At 37.6% G+C, this 22,090-nt stretch overlaps 1 protein-coding gene across 1 annotated transcript; it reads right to left on the minus strand.

The window, feature by feature from the left end:
- Nucleotides 1–12,602: 12,602 nt before the first annotated feature.
- LOC108998089 lies at nt 12,603–13,292 on the minus strand. Its single transcript, XM_018974538.2, has one exon. The coding sequence runs from the start codon at nt 13,290–13,292 to the stop codon at nt 12,603–12,605; it is 690 nt and encodes a 229-aa protein (XP_018830083.2).
- Nucleotides 13,293–22,090: the final 8,798 nt, after the last annotated feature.

Here is a 22,090-nt window from a genome sequence, read left to right on the forward strand (position 1 = left end):
CAGAGCATTTCATCCCTATCTGAACACCCGCAGATCAACGTCCCTTTCATCCATCGTGCAAAGTCAAAATCCTTCACAAAGTTGCCCTGCACCACCTTCACCCAGCCACCAAAAATCACCAACGGTAGCACCCTGGGTTGCTACACCAAAATAGAGAAATTCCACAACTCGAACCAACCACCACTGCATCTCGGGAGAGCCACTGCACGTCATCAACCCCCACCCCAACGTCGCCACCTGCACAGAAAGTGTCGCCGTGAACCTTACGCCACCCAAGCCACCACCCTCTCTCTCGGTAACCTCTCTCTTCTCCATCAAGATGTGTTCCCGCTCTCTCTGTTCCCTCTCGCTCATCTCTCTCTCCCTCTCTCTCTCTCTCTCCCTCTCTCTTAGAGTGTTTAGCCACCCTGCTCCACCCACGACCTCCACATCTGCCTCTAGGTAAGCTCTGCGTCCAGACATTAAGTTTTTTTTTTCCTCTTTCGGTTTCTGCTCTTCGTTTTGTTTTGTTTTTCTTGTTTCTCCATAAACAAGTATATGCTTTTACTCTTTGAAAAGTAACTTTTAGCTAGTTTTAAACCTTATGGTCATGATCTCCCTAGTATTTACGAAAATGACATCAAGCCTTTGGTCATTGATTATCCGGAAAGCACCTCAAACCCTTTTAAATATTTTTACAATTTTGTCCTAATAGGAAAGCCTTAGCAAAATAAGGGTTGGGCCTGACTTTTTAAAATTTGGACATGTATTTTAAGTTGGGCTTGATATTAAGTAGACTTGTGATTCAGTTTAATTTATTTTAAGTGAATATTAAATGAAGATGTATTTTACATGGACTTAGTTTTAATTGAGTACATAGGTAGCTAGATACGTTATTTTATAGAAATAATCTAGATTCTAATGTATTAGTCAGAGATATTAAGTGGATATCGATTTATTTAAGAAGTGGTGTTAATTTTAGGGTTACGAGAATTTTAGATTTTTAGGAAAAAAATAGGTTATTTGAGTATTTTAGGCTTGGATATCAAAATACATTTTTTATTAGAGATCTAAGTAAGTTAAGTGTCTATTTTATAGGTGACGATTGATTTTCGTTTAGCACTGTTTTGAAGAAATTCAAAAAAGTTAAAAGGTCCAGGTAAGGGGGTTCCTATACTAGACTTTGCATAAAACGATTAGACTGAAGTTGATTTTATGAAAAATATGCATGTTTTGTTATGAAAAGAAAAACTTGAAAACAACGTGAATCATTTTATTTGTATTCACATTAAATTTCATTTAAAAAGATAAAGTATTTTCTGTCATGGTTGGTGTAGGCATAAGCTATTTTGTCATTCTGTTTCTGAACTGTGCAAAAAGAACGAATATGAAAATTTGTGCGTGATTATAAATAGATGATCCGAATCTGTTCTATACTCTGATATGATATGATGTGATTTCTAAAAACTTTTGGCATGACATTATGTTTCTGTTCTGACCTTACCCCAGGTGAAGAATTGTTGCCTCTGTTCGGGTTGGTACCAACTTTTCTATTTCTGCTGCACTTACTTTTGAAGCAAAGTGGTTTTCTATGTGGTCTTTCCTGTGTGCACACTCGGTACTTCTAGAATAATAAAGGGAAGATTTTACATTTCTGTTTCTACTCGATTGGCCGTTGGACTTTGAAGAACCCTACCACTGGGGTTAAACATAGAATTATGTTCTGATGTGATGTCTTCGTTTTTGCCATGCCAAAGGAATTTTTAATAAGAATATATTGAACTTTCGCTCTGATATTTTTTATAACGTTCTGATTATGCATTCTGAATATAAAAATATTTTGTTTTGCACTTTGAACTCTGTAAATGCTCATGTTTACATACTAGTATATGTTTTTTGCTTATTGAGTTGTTGATAACTCACCCCTTATCTCTACAATATTTTTTCAATAATTCTGATACCTCAACTGGAAGTCAAGAGTAAAAAGTGTAAGTAAGGTTTAATGGTCGTAGTGGAATAAGTGCCAAATAATACAAGTATTTATTGGAGAGTTTTATTTATTAGAGAAATTATTTTATGTTATTTTTGTATTTTGAGTCATGGGTATTTCCAAGTCATTGTGGATATTATAATTTATTTCATTGAGGTATTTATTTGGTGTCTCCAGTCTTGTTGGAGGAACATATATTTTTTATTTTAACTAAATGAATTTATATTTTATGGGAAATTTGGAGTATATAAGTATGTTATGGGAGATGGTTTTAGGTTACAAGAGCTAACTCTACGGACCTCCGGGACCATGGCATTACACACACACACTCTCTCTCTCTCACCATCGCCGATGCTCCAGGCACCACCTTCGTTTGTCCAACCAACCCCTACAGTAAGCTTTCTTCTTTTCTCTCATTCTCCCTCATCGTTTTCTCCTCTCTCTCTCTCTCTATGTCTTGGTCTACTCTGTTATCTCCACTAACTCTGTGCACCACCATCATTGTCCACGTTCACCACGATTGTCCCTATGTTAAAAAAGATAGGAACTTTACCTTTTCTAGAAATGTCATCTACTACCTTAACCAACTTTCCTAGAAAATCTTAGTATTACATCAAATCTCTGTAATTGATAGTATCTTGGAACTTCTAGTTAACCCACTTGGTGTGTGGATGAGAATTGTTGAACCATTGAGTTAAACAACTATAAAGGGAGAGCTAGAGTAGAAGTTTATGCAAGCTGTGAGCAAAGTGTACATTTGTAAGCAACATGTGGGTTGATGTATAAAAAGAGTGAGCATTAGGTGCCAGAGTGCTCTGTGTGTGCATGGGTGTGGGTGTGCCAAAATGGGGAAAGCTAAGATGTTGTGAGTCTTAGTGTCGCGTTTTATACAACCAAGTTTGGAAACAATGTGTGCTATGTGTTTTGACCGTGAGTAATTTGTGTTTGGTAGTATATTATAAACAAATCATGTCATTGTCCATGAAAGTACTATGTTGGGAACCTGTTTGTGAGCTTGTATATTTGTTGACTTTCCTATCAAATGGTGGTAATCTGTTTGTTTGGTATCTAGGCATCTAAGGGAATTGTTTGCAATAGATCCAATTGATTACATGTTTGCTATTTGTAGAAACGATACACTTAGGGAGTTGTCTTCTTTGGGAAGAGCGGAAGTTTATTCTACCTTACACAAGATGATTGATTTATGATAAAAGCTATCAAGAAATCTAAGGTCATGGTTAGTTGTCGACCATCTCTGACCTCTTAATTTCATCCAAGGTTTCAAGCTATTTATGCTACCAAGTTTGGAAACAATGTGTGCTATGTCTCTTGACCTTGAGTAATTTGTGTTTGGTAGTATACTACAAACAAATCATGTCATTGTCCATGAAAGTACTATGCTAGGAACCTATTTGTGAGCTTACGTATTTGTTGACTTTCCTATCAAATGGTGGTAATCTGTTTGTTTGGTATCTAGGCATCTAAGGGAATTGTTTGCAATAGATCCAATTGATTACATGTTTGCTATTTGTAGAAATGATACACTTAGGGAGTTGTCTTCTTTGGGAAGAGCGGAAGTTTATTCTACCTTACACAAGATGATCGATTTATGATAAAAGCTATTAAGAAATCTGAGGTCAAGGCCACTTGTCGACCCCCTCTGACCTCTTAATTTCATCCAAGTTTCCAAGCTGAAAAGAAATGGAACACGCATCTAGGAAATTTCAGAAAAGTACATGGTCTAGCAACAAGGTGGTCAAAAAATAGTTGTTTCCATATGTTGCTCCTACTTTCTTACTTTGAAATTCATTAAATGCATGGTATTGTCACCTTTAATCTGTCACCTTTTTCAGATGCTTATTAGGATGCTTCCAAGTTACTACCAACATGTTTATCAGTACAAGAACTCATTGATAAAAACATTATTTGCCATTTATTTTGTTAAACCAGTGGGAGGTCAAAAGGTAAAGTTGTGAGAGTGAATTTTTTGTAAATCAATCATATGTGTCTCAAAATGGTTTGCTTGGAATGTTCTTGGTTTCAAGAACTTATCTGGTAAATCTGATGAGTTGGATATACTTGCAGGTTGGTTTTATTACCCCTTTATTCCCTCTGAAATACCTACTATTATGTCTACTTTGATAATAATATACTTCAATGTTGGTCTTATATCATGGTTTGTACTCAGGCAAATCGATAGATGCTGTGAATTCTTGGAAGGGAAGAGAATTATGGATTACATGCGTTTTGATAATTGTCAACATAAGTTAATACAGATTTATGGAGAAATTCATTTGAGAATTCAAAAGCTTTAACTGCTGTATTGTGTGTTTTTCTCATGCAAAAGAGACAAGCATCTTGACAACACATTCAAACAAAGTTATGATACAAATAAAGTACAGCTGCAAGAAATGTATTGGATTTTGGTTGGCCGGCATGTGTTTTTATTCTTTAATGTTACTTATTCTCTTATTGTTAGTGATGAGGATTGTTGTAACTTGCAGTAAAAAAAACCCCTCTCTAATGTTGTTACCCTCTTTTGTTGTTTTAATTACTAAACAGAATGCCTTATTTAGGGCTCTAGGCATTTATGAGAACTTTGAAGATGTTCACATTATTAGGAGAAAAATTTAAGCAAGAGTATGATTAGGGATATGCTAGTTTTATTGATATACATGTTTTGTAGCAAAGGAAGCCAAAATTGACAGTTTAGGTTAAAAACCTCATTTCCTACGACATCATTTTGCCAGAAAGAGTTTTTCCGAGGGAGGGAAAATACTTTAGGGGCCAATATAATCGATGCAAAATATGACTTATTTGCGGCCAAATGTAATGTCTTTGCCGTAAATAATTATTTCCAACGATTTTTACTCGTCACAAATGATTATTTGCAACTAGTTCTCCAAAACAAAATCCATTTTATTACGATTATTAGGGATGAAATTTTCTTTTCCTCTCAAATAAGACCCATTCAAACGGTAAATTTTGCGTTTGAAAAACTATTAGGGATGAAAATTTTTTTGTCTAGAAAAAAATTTGTTCGAACACTTTTGAACGAAAACGACAAATGTCGTATAAAAAATATTTGGTGGAGTTATTGATTGTGACAATGTTCGGTGGAGTTTGAATGAGGCTTGGGCAATAGAGCGCATGCTTGGATCAATATCCCCAAGTTGAAGCGAATTTCTGATAAGATTTTGCAACTCAAAAAAAGCCAGATAGAAAGTTGGCTCAAAATTTGCGAGATAAGTTGCTCAAGCGAAGCTCAGGCAGAAAGTTTATTAGAGGCTTGCTCGACAGGTTGCTCGAGCGAATATCCCCGTATTCGGGAGTTTAGGGTTTCTGTTATGTAGCCCTATATATATATATATATGTATGTTATGAATAGTATGTCCAGTTCTAAGCATTATATTTCACCCCAAGTGTATTTGTCATTCCTCAAGACTAATAAAATTCTCTGGAACTATGTAGATGTAGACATGTTTCTGATCCACGTAAATTTTTGTGTCAAGTGTGATTGTGTTTGATTTTCTTCTTGTTCTTTACTTTGGTTCAATCTTGTTTTTACAAAAACTGGTATCAAACGCCAATGTTCAGGTCTGAAGTGAGAACAATGGCATGAGATGTAGTGAAGTCTGGGATCGAAAAGTTTGACGAAACATATTTTGGTTACTGGAGGATTACGTCTATGGTAAGAGACTCAATCTTCTACTATTGGGGAAGAAGCTAGACAACATGGTTGAGACTAATTGGAATCTGTTAGATCGACAAGTCCTAGGAGTTATACAGCTCACCCTATCAAGATAAGTGGCACACAACATTATCAATGAGAGAACCACAACGGATCTCATGGCATCTTTGTCTAGTATGTGTGAAAAGTTGTTTGCCAATAACAAAGTGCACCTAATGAAAAGGTTGTTCAGCTTCAAGATGGCCAAATGTACGTCAATTGCCTAACACTTGAATGATTTCAACACTATCATAAATCAATTGTCGTCGGTCGAGATTGAGTTTGATGATGAGATTCAAGCATTGATCTTATTAGCGTCATTGCCGAATAGTTGAGAGGCCATGAGTAATTCTGCCAAGAAGCCAAAGTTGAAGTTCGACAACATAGGAGATATAATCCTAGCTAAGGAGCTGCGCAAAAGAGATTCTAGCGAGATCTTTGGTTCGGGTTTGGCCTTGAGCATTGACACTTGGGGTAGGGAACATGACAGGTCAAAGTACAAAAATAGGGGCAGGAGCAAGCCAAGATCTGGGCAGCAGATCATATGCTGGAATTGTGGCACGACGGGCCACATCAAAAGACAGTGTCGAAGTCCAAAGAATATTGAGAATGACGCTGTGAACGTGGTGACTGAAGAAATACATGATGCTCTATTTCTTGCAGTGCACAGTCCGGTTGATGATTGAGTGTTAGATTCATGGGCTTTGTTCCATACCACTTCACACCGATAAATCATGTAGAACTATATTGCTACTGATTTTAGTAAGACACATGGTGGATGGAAATGCACTGGTTGTAGTGAGAGTAAGAGATGTATTGTAACACCCGAACCTAGTCAAATAGCGTTACAAAATTTTGGGTTTATAGTTATGAAAAAAAAAATCGTTTGAGATTACTAGTAAATTTTTTTTTTTGAAGAGAGTTTGGACCTAAGTATATTTTTTATTTTATGTTATTTTCTTTTTAGACTTAGCCCGTCCCATGTAAGCGTCCAGAACACGTCGCATGGTTTCGCACCGTTTGCCATTTTCATGCATGCCCTTTTCATCCCCTTCCTCTAGGTTTTCTCTTTGCTACTTATATCTTATATATATATATATACATATATATATGTTAAACATCCTCAACCCTAATTTATGGGCCCCTCCCCTCTCTTCATGCTCTCAACCATCCATACCTATCGGAGCCTCCACCCCCCAACCTCAGTACAGACCACAGTCATTCTCTGTAAAACACCAAACCGAAGGGCTCGGTTTGCTTCTAGTAAACCGCCACCCCAAAGCTAATCCGCATGTCGCAATGCCGCCAAGCATCGTCCACGTCAGTACCTCAGCCTCTCTCAGTTCACCACCCAAGCCGTGCACCACCGCCCCTCCAAGTACCTCATCTGGTTCTCAGCTATCCCCACCCCCTGTTTTTACACCAAGAAACATAGGAGTGTTTTCCCACCACCGTGCGCCATCAACCTGCCGACCCATGCCGCCAGCCATCGTCCCGTCACCTTCGGTTTGCCACACGCCACATTTTGTTTATGCTCGGTTGGCTGGCGGGATTTGCACAACCCTACCATAGGGGTTAAACATGGAATTATGTTCTGATATGATGTTTCAGTTATGTTATGCCAAGGGAAATTTTAATAAAAATATTATGAACATTCGCTCTGATATTTTTGATAACATGTTCTGACTCTGCATTCTGAAAATAAAAAAGTGTTTTGTTCTGCATTATGAAATCTGTAAATGCTCATGTTTGCATACTAGTATATGTTCTCTGCTTACTGAGTTCTTGATAACTCACCCCTATCTCCATAATATGTTTCAGATAATTTTTGATGCAACAACTGGAAATCAAGAATAGGGAAGACTTGCAAGTTTGTTGATCATAGAAGACTAAGTGCCTTAGGGTACAATGACTGTTGGAGAGTCTTTTAGTAGTGTTAATATTGTATGTGGCTTTGGTATTTTGAGTAATGGATGTTCCTAGTCCTTGTGGGAAAGTTTATGTTTATTAATGATACATCACTGATGTGCCCTTATATATGAACATGGATATTTGTATTGAAAAAATAGGTTAATATGTTATGGAGACTTTGGTTTATTTTAAAAGTATTATTTGGAAATGATTTTTAGGTGATATGAGTTAACTCTTCGGACCCTCGGGGACGAGGCGTTACATGTATGCATCACACTTCTAAACAAGAATGCGTAGACTTTGCAGAAAGTCATAAACACTTTTGAGTTAAAGAGAAACCTTATCTCTGTGGGATAGCTTGACAATAATGGTCATTTGGTACTGTTTTCGGGAGGTGCATGGAAGGTCACTAAGGGTTCCATGATCTTGGCACTTGGTCATAGAACAGATACTTTGTATCTGACATCTGGGTCCAATGATGTGTAGGAAAATATAAAAGGGAAGGCACTTCTGAGTGTGAGGATGAGAAAGTAAAAGGGAATCAGTTTTGCGTTCCTCATGAATTTGTAAGCCTGGGGAAATTTTCTAAGACCACGGTGCGGAGCAGAGGTATAAGAGACAAGGATAGAGCATCTAGTGATCCAGGGTCATCTACACCTACAATTGTTGCTTGCAGGGCCTCTAGGATGACTAGACCTCCACAATCGTATTCACCTACCATGAACTATATTCTACTGATTGATGGTGGTGATCCACAAAAGTACATTAAAAGCTTGCGAGATGAGAGATTGAGCAAGTGGGAGTTAGATGCGAAGCAGCTGACTGTACTTCCATGGAGGAAGTAGACACTGCATAAAAGGTGGGCAAGTCGACTGAAGAAAAAAATAGGATGGCAGGTAGAGATGGGATCAGTCGCCTAAATCAGAGTAGGGGGCCTCAGTAACAGGTTCTCTGATGAGTGTTAGGGTCAAAACGAGACCAAGTATTCTCAGTGCAGTGGGAATTGAGAGTTGCCTTGCAGATGTGTTGACTGAGGCACTACATGTGAGGAACATAATGCATGACTTGAGTTGGACTTCTAGCTTAAAGACAGGGGTTATGAATTGCAGATGTGGAGGATATCAGTTTTGAGAGCGATGGTAATATGTTGGCCATAACAATCTCCAAGTGAGGGATTTTTTGGTTTGTGAAGTCTAATTTGTTATTGTGGTGATCCGATTTGGTGACTTGACCCAAAGCTCAAAAAATGCCCAATTTTACGACTCAAAAATTGTTAGACAGAAAGTTCACTCAAAGTTTGCAGGAAGTTCTTGGATTGTACTCCAAACATATCATGCATGCAGTTTTCATTTCTATTTTCATCTCTGTTGATATTCTCGTGACTTCGTTGCAAGTTTCAGTTCAATGACACGAGTCCATGCATAACCTAGGCGCCCACCTTTCAATGGGACTCATAGGATCAAAGGGATCCTAATGCGATAGCAAGACACAAAATTCATGGATTATATCGGTTGTACAACATTGTAGTATCAAGCAATTTATTCCAAGAAGGAAACAAGAATGATGAATGCTATGCATCAGCCACTATTCACTCCCACAGCTCACACTTATAGTTTTTTTTTTATATATAGGGTGTGAGAGTATTTTTCATAGGGTGTGGGGTATGGGATAGTGAATAGTAGCTGATGAGTAGAAGTCCTTATTGAAAAATTATGTTCCTTATCTCATAGGGTGTGGGGTATTTTTCTCGCACAGCCTAGGTTATGCATGGACTCGTGTCATTGAACTGTAAGTGTGAGAAGTCAAGGAGTAGAAGTCCTTATCTCACACAGCCAAGGAGTAGAAGTCCTTATCTCACACAGCCAAGGAGTAGAAGTCCTTTTCAAGGAGTCATGTCATTTATGACTACCTTTGTTAATTTAGAAGGGCCACCAGCTGCAACTACATGATTGTGCACGCACAACGTCCTTTTTAGTTTGATCCTCCTAATTTCTTTAAACACAAATAGATCAGTTACAGATATCAATTATAATTAAATTAGCTAAGAGAGATGTTTTTTATTATTATTATTAAAGGAGGACGGCACCTCCAAACTTTATTGAATCAAACCCTCACTTGTGGCGGAAGAAAACCCTCACAAACAATATATCTAATAAGCCATAACATCCAACCAAATACAACCCAAAAAAAAATTTCAATGTCTAAAATTGTATAATCGAATCTAAGCAAACCTCTCACATGGAGGGGCAAATCATCGGTACCCACGTATGTACAACTCTTCTACTCCTCCCCCTGCCTTGCCAAAAAATCCACTACTTTATTCCCTTCCCTAAACTGATGAGCAATCGTGTGTTCAAAACCTTGAATAGCCTTGATGAGTTCTTCCCAGAAATCCCATAAGTACCACGTTGTACAATAAGAACCTCTCAGCCCCTGTACCACCCACATCGAGTCACACTCAATTTCAATCCTTGTTAATCCAAGCTCCCTTCAGCAATAAACCACTCGTTAAGGCAAGTAGTTTGGCTTCAGTATTGGTACCATAACCAAACTTAGCCGAGAAAGCTGCCACCATTTTTCCTCTATGATTCCGCACCACCCCCCCTCCCCACAGCTACCTGGGTTGATCCTACAAGAGCCATCTATGTTTAACTTTAACCACCCATCCCTTCGTCTCTTCCATGAAACTTGCAGAGGTCGCCGAATTTGTATATCATGCACTGGCACTTCTAGAGCAGCAAGTATGACCCTGTCCAATCGAGAACCATACACTATCGACCGACTGGTATTTCCCTTCCATCTTGGCTGAACAACGCCAATTCTAAAACTTCCAAGATATTAAACAAGGCATCAATTCGACCAACACCCCCTTTTGTGATGACTTTTTTTTTTTTTTTCAAGAAGAGCCGATAGCCACCCACATAGCAGCTCCATCCCATGCATTAAACAACTTAAAATAATAAAGAAAAAACTCATCCTATACAAAGGCCAACAAGAAACCATCTAACTACATGCCACACGCAAAAGAAACATCCTACCTTATAGACGGAAAACCAATCTTATCCAGTCGGATCATGCCCCACACAGCAGAAGCTAAAAAGTTCGTACCTGATCCATACGTCCTTGTGATCCCCGATTTCCCTTGACAGGCAAAGAAATCCGCAACTATGTTACGTCTAGCAAACCAGCATCCACTAGCTACTCGTCTCCAAACAATTTACTCCTAAAGTCAGAGCCGCCCTCCTCCATATCTCCTGGGCAGTCTCACCTAACCCAAAAACACGGTCTCTATCTTCTACCTTACCCAAACAACAGCAATTGCAGTGAGATGCTAAAGGAATACCAACAGATTGCATGTGTGTATCCACTGGAAGACAATTGAACCTCGCTTTCCACATACAAACTAACATTTTCTTCGATAAGAACTTACTACAAATCCATTCCATTCCTTCCAAATGAGGCCCCTTCACCTGAATAAATTTCCAAGCAGTAGACGTAGAAAACTGCCCATCACGACTTGGATGCCAAATTAAAACATCCCTACCTTCATGTCGACCATGTACCTCGGCCATAATCTCCCTCGCCTGATTACACCTAACAATATTTTATAGCAACCTCACGTCCCAAGCATTATCACTCCAACACTCTTTTATCTTCAACTGTGGGAAAGAAGTAACAGGAGTTGAGACTGCAAGCGGGCCATTGGACATCAATTTATCAAACCAAAAAGAAGCATTTGTTTCACGCGCCTTTATCGACATATTATCCATGACTTTTGGCATTACCTTTTAAATAGATTTCCATAATCTAGAGTCAACACTTTTAACTTCGGACACCATAGCATGTTCACCTTTCAAATATTTTACTTTAAAGAGTTTAGCCCACATAGAATTAGTAGACAAAAGCCTCCAAGCAAACTTCATATGCATAGCTTTTTGTACTTCTAAAAAATTCGTAACTCCAATCCCCCCCTCCAACAAAGGTTCACACAGCTTCGACCATGCTAACCATTTTCTTTTTGGCTTGTCTTATGCCCCAAAAGAAGTTAGACAACATGAAATTCAACTTACTCGAAACAATTTTTGGAACATTCAAAACCGCTAGCAAGTGTGTGGCCATGCTAGATAGTACATGCTTAAGAAGGATAAGCTGACCACCTTGGGATAACAATCGCCACTTCCAACCTGCAACCTTGTTCTGAAATCTAAGCGCCAAAGGCTCTAAAAAGAAACCCATAAGTCTACTTGTAGTAATCGGTGCTCCCAAGTACCATGTAGGCAAACTGCCTTCAACAAAGCCCATGAACCTTAACAGGTTTAAACGCTGAACAATGTTGATCTTCTTTGAGAAAAACATTTGCCGATTTTTCCCGATTTACAATCTTCCCAGACCGTGCAACATACACCTCCAGAACTTTGCTAATCCCCTTCATAGACCTCCTTTCCCCGTTTGAAAAAATTAGTAAATCATTTGCATACAACAAATTCGAAATCGAAGGTGCACCACGTGGATGAGCAAATCTACCAATCCCTCCATCCTCAAACCCTTTATGCAATAGTCGAGAAAGAACTTCCTCCATCAAAATGAACAAATACGACAATAAAGGATCCCCTTGACGATTGAAAAAAACCCTTATATGTCCCATTCATCATGATAGAAAACCATGGAGACTTAATACACATCTCCACAAGGCCACAAAACTTATTTGAAAAACCAAATGGTGCCAGAACATTTAGTAAAAAATTCTAGTCCACTCTATCATATGCTTTGACCATATTAATTTTCATCATCACATTACCTCCACACAATTTTTTATTAATAGAATGCACTAGCTCCTAAGCAATGGATATATTCTAAAAAATGCTTCTACCTGGAATGAAAGCTCCTTGTTTGGGAGAAATAATCTGTGAAAGATACAACGTCATCCGCTTCACTAAGATTTTCAAAAAAATCTTATATGCCACCGACATCAAACTAATTGGGCGAAATTTATCAAAACTTTTTGGGTCTTGCAATTTTCGGAATTAGTACAATAAAAGACGAAGAGTAATACCTTGGCAAAGTATTGCCCAAAATAAAATCACACGCAGCCTCCACTACCCCCTCTTTCACGATATCCCAACAAGAAATAAAAAATGCCGATCCTAAGTTGTCAGGCCCTGGACTACTATTTCTCGGAATTGTCAACAATGCTTCTTGCACTTCCTCCCCCATCTGAGCTTTACAAATGGCCTCATTCTCATCATTTGAAATTATCTTACTCACAATAGAAGACAAATCCACAGGTTGAGAAGTATCTATCCCATTTAGAAATTCCTCAAAATACTTCACAGCACCAAGATGCACCTCCTCCACCGTACGTAACTCCACTCCATCAGGCAACGACATTGAGGCATTAGTAGCTCGTTGCCTCCTCATATTGGCAACTGCATGAAAAAATTTGGAATTATGATCTCCCTCATCCAACCACTTCTTCTTGGCAATCTGTGCTAACCTGATTTCTTCATTGTTTTCCCAATAACTAAGCTCTGTTATAGCAACCAATAACTCCATTTCTAATTCTTTATCAAAACCCGATTGTAGCTGAAACTCCACCCACTCAATCCTCTGCTCAAGCTCCTTAATCATATGGTTCACATGCCCAAAGACATGCCTATTCCAACCCCTTAAAGTCACTTTCATTTTTTTTTAACTTTACTGCAAGTTTCAAAAGGCCTCTCTCCAACACCAGCTCCTTCCAAACCGACACAACACAATCTCTAAAGGATGGATGTGGTAACCACATATTCCGAAAGCGGAAAGGTGTCGGCCCATATCTTTCTTCTACCTTCAAACCCTTAATCAACATGGGAGCATGATCCGACATTTTTCGAGATAAATACTCCATATAAGCCAATAGATACACTCTAAAAAATTCTGCATTCATAACTGCTCAAAGACGAGCCCAGCTCCTAGCACACTCCTGTTGGCCATTACACCAAGACATCTTGCGACCTCTCACAGGAAGGTCTAATAAGCCACAAGAGTCAAGACATCCATTAAAATCACCCATCGCCACTAAAGGATCATGGATTGCCTCCCACCCTCTCCCCATCATCTCGAATTATATTAAAGTCACCCACCACCAACCACGGCACCTGAACACTGTTAATGCTAAAGCATGCTATAACTCCTTTCCTTCCAAATAGCTGCATTTGGCTTATACCAAAGTTATCAACATCTTCTGGTTCACTCCTCCAGCTAAAACTGTAAGCAACTGATCCGACATATCAACAATATCCAATGTAAAATCATTGTGCCATAATAACCAAAGATTGCCCCTATCGCCTCATTAGAACAGAAATTTTGAAAACCTAAGAAATTTGGCAAACTTGGGAGTTTCTCCTCCCTTGCAAATGGTTCCGCAATCGAAACTTGAAACTTCAAATTAAACTTGCAAATACCAAAGACATGCCTAATCCCCTCACGTTCCACACTAGTACATTTATGGTCATAAATTCATTTTAGAAGGGCATGTTAACACCTGCTGAGAATGACGTAAAACCATACCACCTCTCTATTTCGAAAGGCCCTAAGAACACTTTGCTTCACTATCGGAATCATAGCCCCTCTCCTTTGCAAACCGATTCAACGAAATCTCCTCATCATGATTCGACATGTGGTCCTCTTCTAATATATATAATCCAAAGCCCCATCCCCTCTTTCCTGTGCCAATAAATCATCAACAATCTTGGATGAACCTCCCTTCTCCCAAGCCAATCTATTACCACCATCCATGATAAAAAAAATATCTACTAAAGGAGAAGCACTAGGAGCCTTCAGTGGAGACCCGCCTGGCAACTGATTCTCCACAATCTCACCTAACTCCATCATATTATTCTCTCCCTCAACACCCTCAACATCCCTCCTCACCCCCACACTCGAATCAATCAACGAAACTTCACCATCAACCAATGTCCCCTCCTCCCTCTCCTCCACATTACTATGAGCCAAAACAATGTCCTACGCCTTATCAATGCCCTCCATCATATATGTCTGTCCCGCCTGGTCCTGGTCACAATCCACCCTAATAGGCGGTTGTGTATCTTGCGCCATAGATTCCTTTTGTGCCCTTTTCTCATGCCATACTTCTTTTTTCACCTCACTTTTCTCCTTTTTTTCCGAACAAATCTCTGTTGATCCATCCTACACGCAACTACCATATGCCCCTGTCTTTGACACTTTGAGCAATAAAAATCTAATTTTTCATATTTCACAAATTGCCATATTTTTTTCTTAGCCACCACAATTGGAAAACCCTGAACCAATTCACTTGGCAGATCAACCTTCACATAAATACGCGCACCAGTCGCACGAGAACAAGACAATGTAGCATTATCGGTCCCAAGATATCTCCCAAACCTACTAGCCAGAATTTGTACACAGTCCTTATGATACAGATGCATCGGTAAACCTGGAAGAAAAATACATTGTGCCGCCATTGACGACTCCTCCTTTAGGTCGAACTCATTCGTCCATCGAAAAATATGAAAACTGCACTCGTCAATAACACGACCTTCTCTCGCCCAGCCATGCACAAAGTCACGCTCACTAGGCATCTGAACCAATACATGATAATCATCGATGAAGCTCACCGTTGGAATCTCAAGAAGACCCCAAGTCTTCATAATCACCAATCGCACTGCATCAATAGCAGGTCGTGTATGTAGAAATTTTAGAACCAATGCAAAACATAAATCCTCTGCCGCCTTGTTAATGTCAGCCTCTGTGAAAACGAATCCCAATTCACCATCCACCTCTACCGGATAACGCATCGGCATTTTAGAACCAGGAGAGATATTACTAGTATTAGCTAACACCTGGATGTATGAATTCGACGGTAGATAACCACCATCCTTACTACCTAGAGAACCACCAACATCCCCATCCAACCGTGCCCCACCAAGCACCGTCAATGCCAGAGGGCCTAAGGGCTAGGAAAACCCCAGTCACACGTCAAAACCAGAAACTCCATAAAAAATGGAGCAAAACTCTCACTTATACGTTAAAAGAGGTTTCTTAGCCTCAGCTAAGAGAGATGTTGTTGAAATATAAAGTAAATGATCAAATTGATTTAGGTGTGGTTCGGATAGGGAGATGAGATGAGATGGTTTTAGATTAAAGTTGAAAGTTGAATAAAATATTATTTGAATATTATTATTGTTTTGGGATTTGAAAAAGTTAAATTGTTTTTTATATTTTGTGAGAATTTAGAAAAATTGTAATGATGAGATAAGATGAGATGAAACACTTTTTGTATCCAAACGAGGCTATTCTCATTATTTCAAGATTTCAAGAAAAATTAATTATTTTTTAATATTTTTTATCCATTTATTTTAAGAATTGAATAAGCATCACGTTAGAAAAATATAATGAAAAAGTAGGGAATCACGACGACAGAAAATAAAAATCTACACTCCAAGGCTCAAACGTAACGATGATTTCTTCAGAACATATTTTGTCTCATTTTATCGTGCTATAGAGTATTGACAAAGTTGTTCCAAGTATACAATGAAGTCCTTATTTTCTTGTTGTTCTATAATAGCACTTTTTTAGAACAACGCAAAAAAACAATTTTATGAGAATTATGAGATGGGGAGATTTTTTTTTAGCAGCAAAATTCTTGTTTGTTTTAAAATTGAATAGTTCAATTATATGATGACTATTAAGAAGGATTTCTGGTAAATCCAACAGCTAGAAAACAGCTAGTTTTCTATTATGTAACAAGTCTGCCTCATAGCGCCCAAAGCCTATTACCCTGGCCCTTGCCTGCACGCATGTTGCAGGTGACTTTGCTACTACTAGGCATAGGGTTGTAATCGATCAGAGCTAAGTTGAACTTTTGGGTTATTGAATCGAGCTGAGAACTCGCCTAGCCAAGCCGAGCTCGAGCCAATCAAATATGAGCTTGAGTCGAGTTGAGTTACTTATCGATCTTTGTCTATACTCTTTAACAAGCTCGAGCCAAGTCAATTTATTAATTGAGTTTTGTTTGTACTCTTTTTTATATTTTCTCTTTATTTTTGAATGAATCGAATAATTAAAAATACCAGATTTAAAAAATCCATTGAAATTTTTACGACTAATATATAAACATTATATTGAGTTATATGATTATAACATTTTTACCAATACATTTCTTATATGGTTTCTACATTGTAGTATTTGAAACTACCAAGTCCTACATATTAACTATTACACATATTATAAAATATCTACGATAATTAATCACGTAAGTACTTAATTAACTAACGTATAATTATGGATTATATTCAATATATAGGCATAAATGACTAGGCATTAATAATTGGGTTACATACTACATATTTAATTATAAAGATAACTATGCTCATATTATTAAATCTAATGTGTATAGAAACATGTATATATGTATGCCTATATATTGAATATATTGTTTATATGTGTATATATATATATGTGTGTGTATATATTCAATGAGTTATGGACGAGTTTTAATCGAATCAAGCTAACGAGCCGAGTCGGGCATAAATGAGCAAGGCAATTGTACAATTACAATCCTAACTAGGCCGCTTACGTAGAGCTCTCTTGTCCTTCACTTTAAGACAATAATACTATTGTGAGGAGGATTCAATATAAATTAACTACTTATATTTCCTTTTTCATATATTTCAATGAGTTGGCATTTTTCATAAATGCACAAGAAGTTATATATATTTATATATATAAAAGGAAATAAGTATATTTATTAGAAACATCCAAAATATATTTTATTTGAAGTAATAAAATCTAACACATCATGGGTTCATCAAGACTTTGTACTATTTCATGATTTTCTTACATATTTACGGCTAATTTCAGTAAATATTTAAATGAATAGAATATATTTCTCCCCCACCCCGGGGCAAAAAAGACAAAAATAAAAAAATGGAATCTGGTGAATGTCTATTATTAGATGAATGGATGGAAAAGGAGTAAGGATGTGGGCTTGGTATAAGATCAATTAGTCCAAACTGTTGGGTTTAGATATTTAGGGCATTGATATTGGGCCAGTGGCTTGAGTAAGAAAAATTAAGATCAAAACCTCGATAACTTAATTAATACGTACATGACATATATGAAGAAAGGGTTAAAAGTCTTCTGATTTAGTTTAACATAATTTTGAGTAATATTTTCTTATTAATTAAGCAAAAGCTACTAGCTACCTAGCTAGTTTTCTTACTTTGCAATCAACCTCTTTACGTGTAAATTAAGACCACGACTATATATATATATATATATATATATATATATAGCATGGAGAAAAAAGTAAATTATTTGTATGGGAAGACCATCCCTTCCACAACCAATATTAATTTGGAAACTTTTATAAGTAGCTCGCCTCCCAAAATTACCAGCCCTTCTTTCTCCCTCTTTTGCTCGATCAGTTTCCTCATCTTCTTTTAACTCTGGTCCTCGGCCAAGAGCTGAAAACACCGATGATTTACCACATTACTTGAAAAGTTTTGATTGCAAAGACTGAAGTTTAACTCAATTACTTTGATATAAGTTATATCATGATCATCAAGTCATGCATGTTAATATATATATATATCTTAATTTTATGTTATTTCATGTTCCCATTCCATGTTTTTCAAAGGAGCTGATCCCTAAATCGAACATCGAACCGAGCGATAACAAACAAAATTTCCAACAACCGCGTGACAAAAAACTTAATTAAAGAAAAGAAATGGCTGAGATAGCGGTCGTGGATACAATCAGTTGCTGTATAATATTATTAGTAAATTTGTGTCGTCCTTGATTAAAGAAAAGAAATCTTTCCCTCTCACACAACAACACAATTGCTTTTTAGTGACGGTTGGGAAATTGTGACAGTCCCTAGACCGTCACTAAAAGGCATTTTCTGTGACAGTTTTTGGAAACCGTCATTAAAGATAGAATGAGATTTTTTTACATTCGAACGTATGGGAAATATGCGTTCGAACGTCACATATACGTTCGAACGTTATGTCTGTTTACGTTGGAACGTAAAATGTTTTGGCGCAACCGTTCGAATGTTATTAATTTTACGTTCGAACGTAAAATGTTTGCACCAATGTTCGAACGTTAAGTAATAACATTCGAACGTTCATTGTAAATTTAAATTAAATGACTTTAATTTAAAAATTATGTGATTTTTATTGTGCATAATTTGTGAACAAGTCTAAAAAATTGAATTGTATATATTTATATATACACACTTTGTAATATATAAATATATATTATTGATTTATATATATTTGAAATGCAGTGATTTAGTATTAAAGTTGAAAATTATAACATCAAAGAAGATTAAAAATTGAAATGAAAAAACGATAAAAATATTCCATAATATTTTTCGTTACAAATATTAAAAATAAAATACAAAAATTGATAGAACGTAGTAAACAACAGTCAGATGATAACGTTATCCGCAAAAGTCGAACTCCGTACTTCCTCAGTCAAGGTATCAACCTTGTCGTTGAGGATAGTTACACGATGGGTGAGTTCGGCAACAGACGCCGATATAGCCTCGAGCGATCGATCGATCTTATGATCAATATGCGCAGTCAGCTGTGAGATGACCGCATCAACCCAAGCAGGCCGCACATCTCCTGCAGATGTACTCGGCGTATGCTGACTACTACTCCCGACATGACCTGGCTCAGGCTGCGTCGGAGGAACTAGATCCTCTACAGGGGGTGGCTGACGTCCCCTCGCCTGTCCAATGCTACGCCGATGCGTGGTCATGTCGAGGGGGCTCATCTGATCTTTGACCCGCTCCTCTGGCTGGGTCGGCACTCCCCGTGCAAGTAATAGTCGGCTGATGAGGACACCATATGGGAGATTATCCGTGGAGACGATGCTCGCCTCGTAACGGATCCTCTCAAAAATGTGCAGTGGCAAATCTATAGGATCTCCACGTGCCACTCGTATCAAAAATTGTGCCCGAAGCCGACTAAATGTGGTTTTATGAGCCACAGGATCGACATTTGTTGCAACAATAAGGTGCAACATGCGGAAGAAATGCAGCAGATGGTTCTGGTTGAAGGCGTTCTTCCGCTCGATCTGCATGCGATCCCTCCCGGTGAGGATGTAGAAATCTCGTCTCGGTCATCATCCCGAGCCTCGACGCCAGTATCCTCAGCCTCTGACTGGCCTGCATCATCGGCTGATGCTGGCTCACATCCCCGGCCAGTAGATGATGCAGAAGTGCCTACATCCTCACGGGGTGTTGAGTGTGTAAATGTCTGAGCACCTCGATGAATCCCGATGTGCTCGCCGATGACATCTGCCGATACCTCAATGGAAACACCGCGTACAGTCACGGTGTGAGAGGATGCATCCGGAGGCATGTCACACATCCCCATATAGAATTCTTGAACCATTGAGGGGTATACCTTCCCCCTCAATGTGCAGATATTTCCCCAGCCTCTACTAAGGAAAACATCTCTTAGGTTCGTCTGCTGCCAACAGAGTTCGTCGAACTCATTAATTAAGACCTCTCTCTCTACCATAACAGTACGAGCTCCGATACGGGCAGTGTCCGACGTGGCTCCTTCCCTCCCTCGTTTTCGTGTATGCAGTGGAAGAGCCATATCCTGAAAATAGAAAAGGAAAAAAAAAATTATTTACAATAATGCATTTTTTTGTATTAATTTTAAGATGCTCTGCATTAACGTTCGAACGTTTTATCTTTAACGTTCGAACGTTAAAGATAAAAACGTTCGGACGTTAATTTATACGTTCGCACGTAAAATAATGTAAATAAATTTACGTTCAAACGTAAAACAAATACGTTCGAATGTACAGATGTACGTTCGAACATAAGCAGTAAACAAATACGTTGAATTTAAGTTCGAACGTATTTGTTTTACGTGTGAACGTAAATATGAACGTCCGAACGTCGAAGCATGAATAATGTAGAAAATCACTACGTTCGGATGTTATAATTAAACGTCCGACCGTATGTGATTTACGTGCGAAAGTAAATATTAACGTTCGAACGTATGTCGTTTAATAATATTCACGTCCGAATGTAAGACGATTAACGTTCGAACGTGGAAGCCGTAACGGCTCGGTAATTTAAACGTCGTACGTTCGAATGTCTTGGTGAAACGTTCGAACGTTTCGACGCAGAATGGCTGAGTCGACTCAGCCATTATTGAAATCTCGAAAATTTCTCTACAAGGGTCTAAATGCCGAAATGTCACCATGTAAATGAAGTATACACTTCAAGAAACATTTCTACGGTGACTATTCGGCCAATGACTGGTCGTGGTGGCCGGAAAATGAAGTTGAAAATCCGGTAATATTTATCCGGTTTTAAACCAAACTCAATCCAAATGTCAATCTAAATCTCAATAAAATACATGTTATTTGCATAAAAGATGAATGCCTACCTTTTAGTGACGGTTGTGGCGGAGTTGACGGCGGCGGTGACGGCGGCGTGGCGGCAAATAACGGAGAAGACGATGGATACGGGCAGGGAAATGCGTTTCGACGTTCGGTTTTGGCCTTATATACATAGAACGTTCGAACGTACTTATTATTACGTTCGAACGTTTGTCAATATAATATATTATATTATAAATGTTTAAGTTATATATTAGGATGTTATATAATATTATTGACAATTAGATTATTGGTTTTTTTGTGAGTGCTTCTTATATTTATAAAGTTTAGCAATATGTTTATACATGTTGTTAGGGCTGAGCACCGACACTTTCGGAGGCGGAGGGCCCAACCTCCGACTCCGACTCCGACTTTGTCGGAGGTCGAATCCGACCTCCGACTCCGACTCCGAAACATATAAAATCCGCTCCGACTCCGACTCCGACTTGTCGGAGCGGAGTCGGATTTTTTTATTATTATTTTTTATCTTTTTTAACTTCATATTTGACCCACTTTTTTTTAAAAAAAAAATTGTGAGCTTTTAAATTTCAATTTTCTCAACATTACAATCTAAATTAATTAAACTTTTGATTATAACAAAAAATACAACTAAATAAAACAAGTAACATAATAACATGCATCCAAAAATTAAAAAGAAAGTCCTATTGCAATAGAAACGACGCCATATTGTATAGTAGTATACTAACTAATATAAATCTATTTTATATATTATATATATATGAAAATTTATAAAAAAAAATATATGATATATATATATATATTATTAAAAAAAAAGCACCGAAATATTAATAATAAACTAATATACTTGATATATATATATATATGAAATCTCTAATCTCTTATACTTGATATATATATTATATAAATATTAGTTATACTAATAATTATATTAGTATTAGTTATTATTAATACTATATATTATAGTATTATACTAATAGTGATATTAATACTATATCACTATTATAGCGATTAGTATAACTATATTAGTATTAGTTATAGTGATTTAGTATAACTATATAATATATTAG

This window comes from Juglans regia, chromosome 11 (assembly GCF_001411555.2).
Source record: "Juglans regia cultivar Chandler chromosome 11, Walnut 2.0, whole genome shotgun sequence".
Lineage (NCBI taxonomy): Eukaryota > Viridiplantae > Streptophyta > Magnoliopsida > Fagales > Juglandaceae > Juglans > Juglans regia.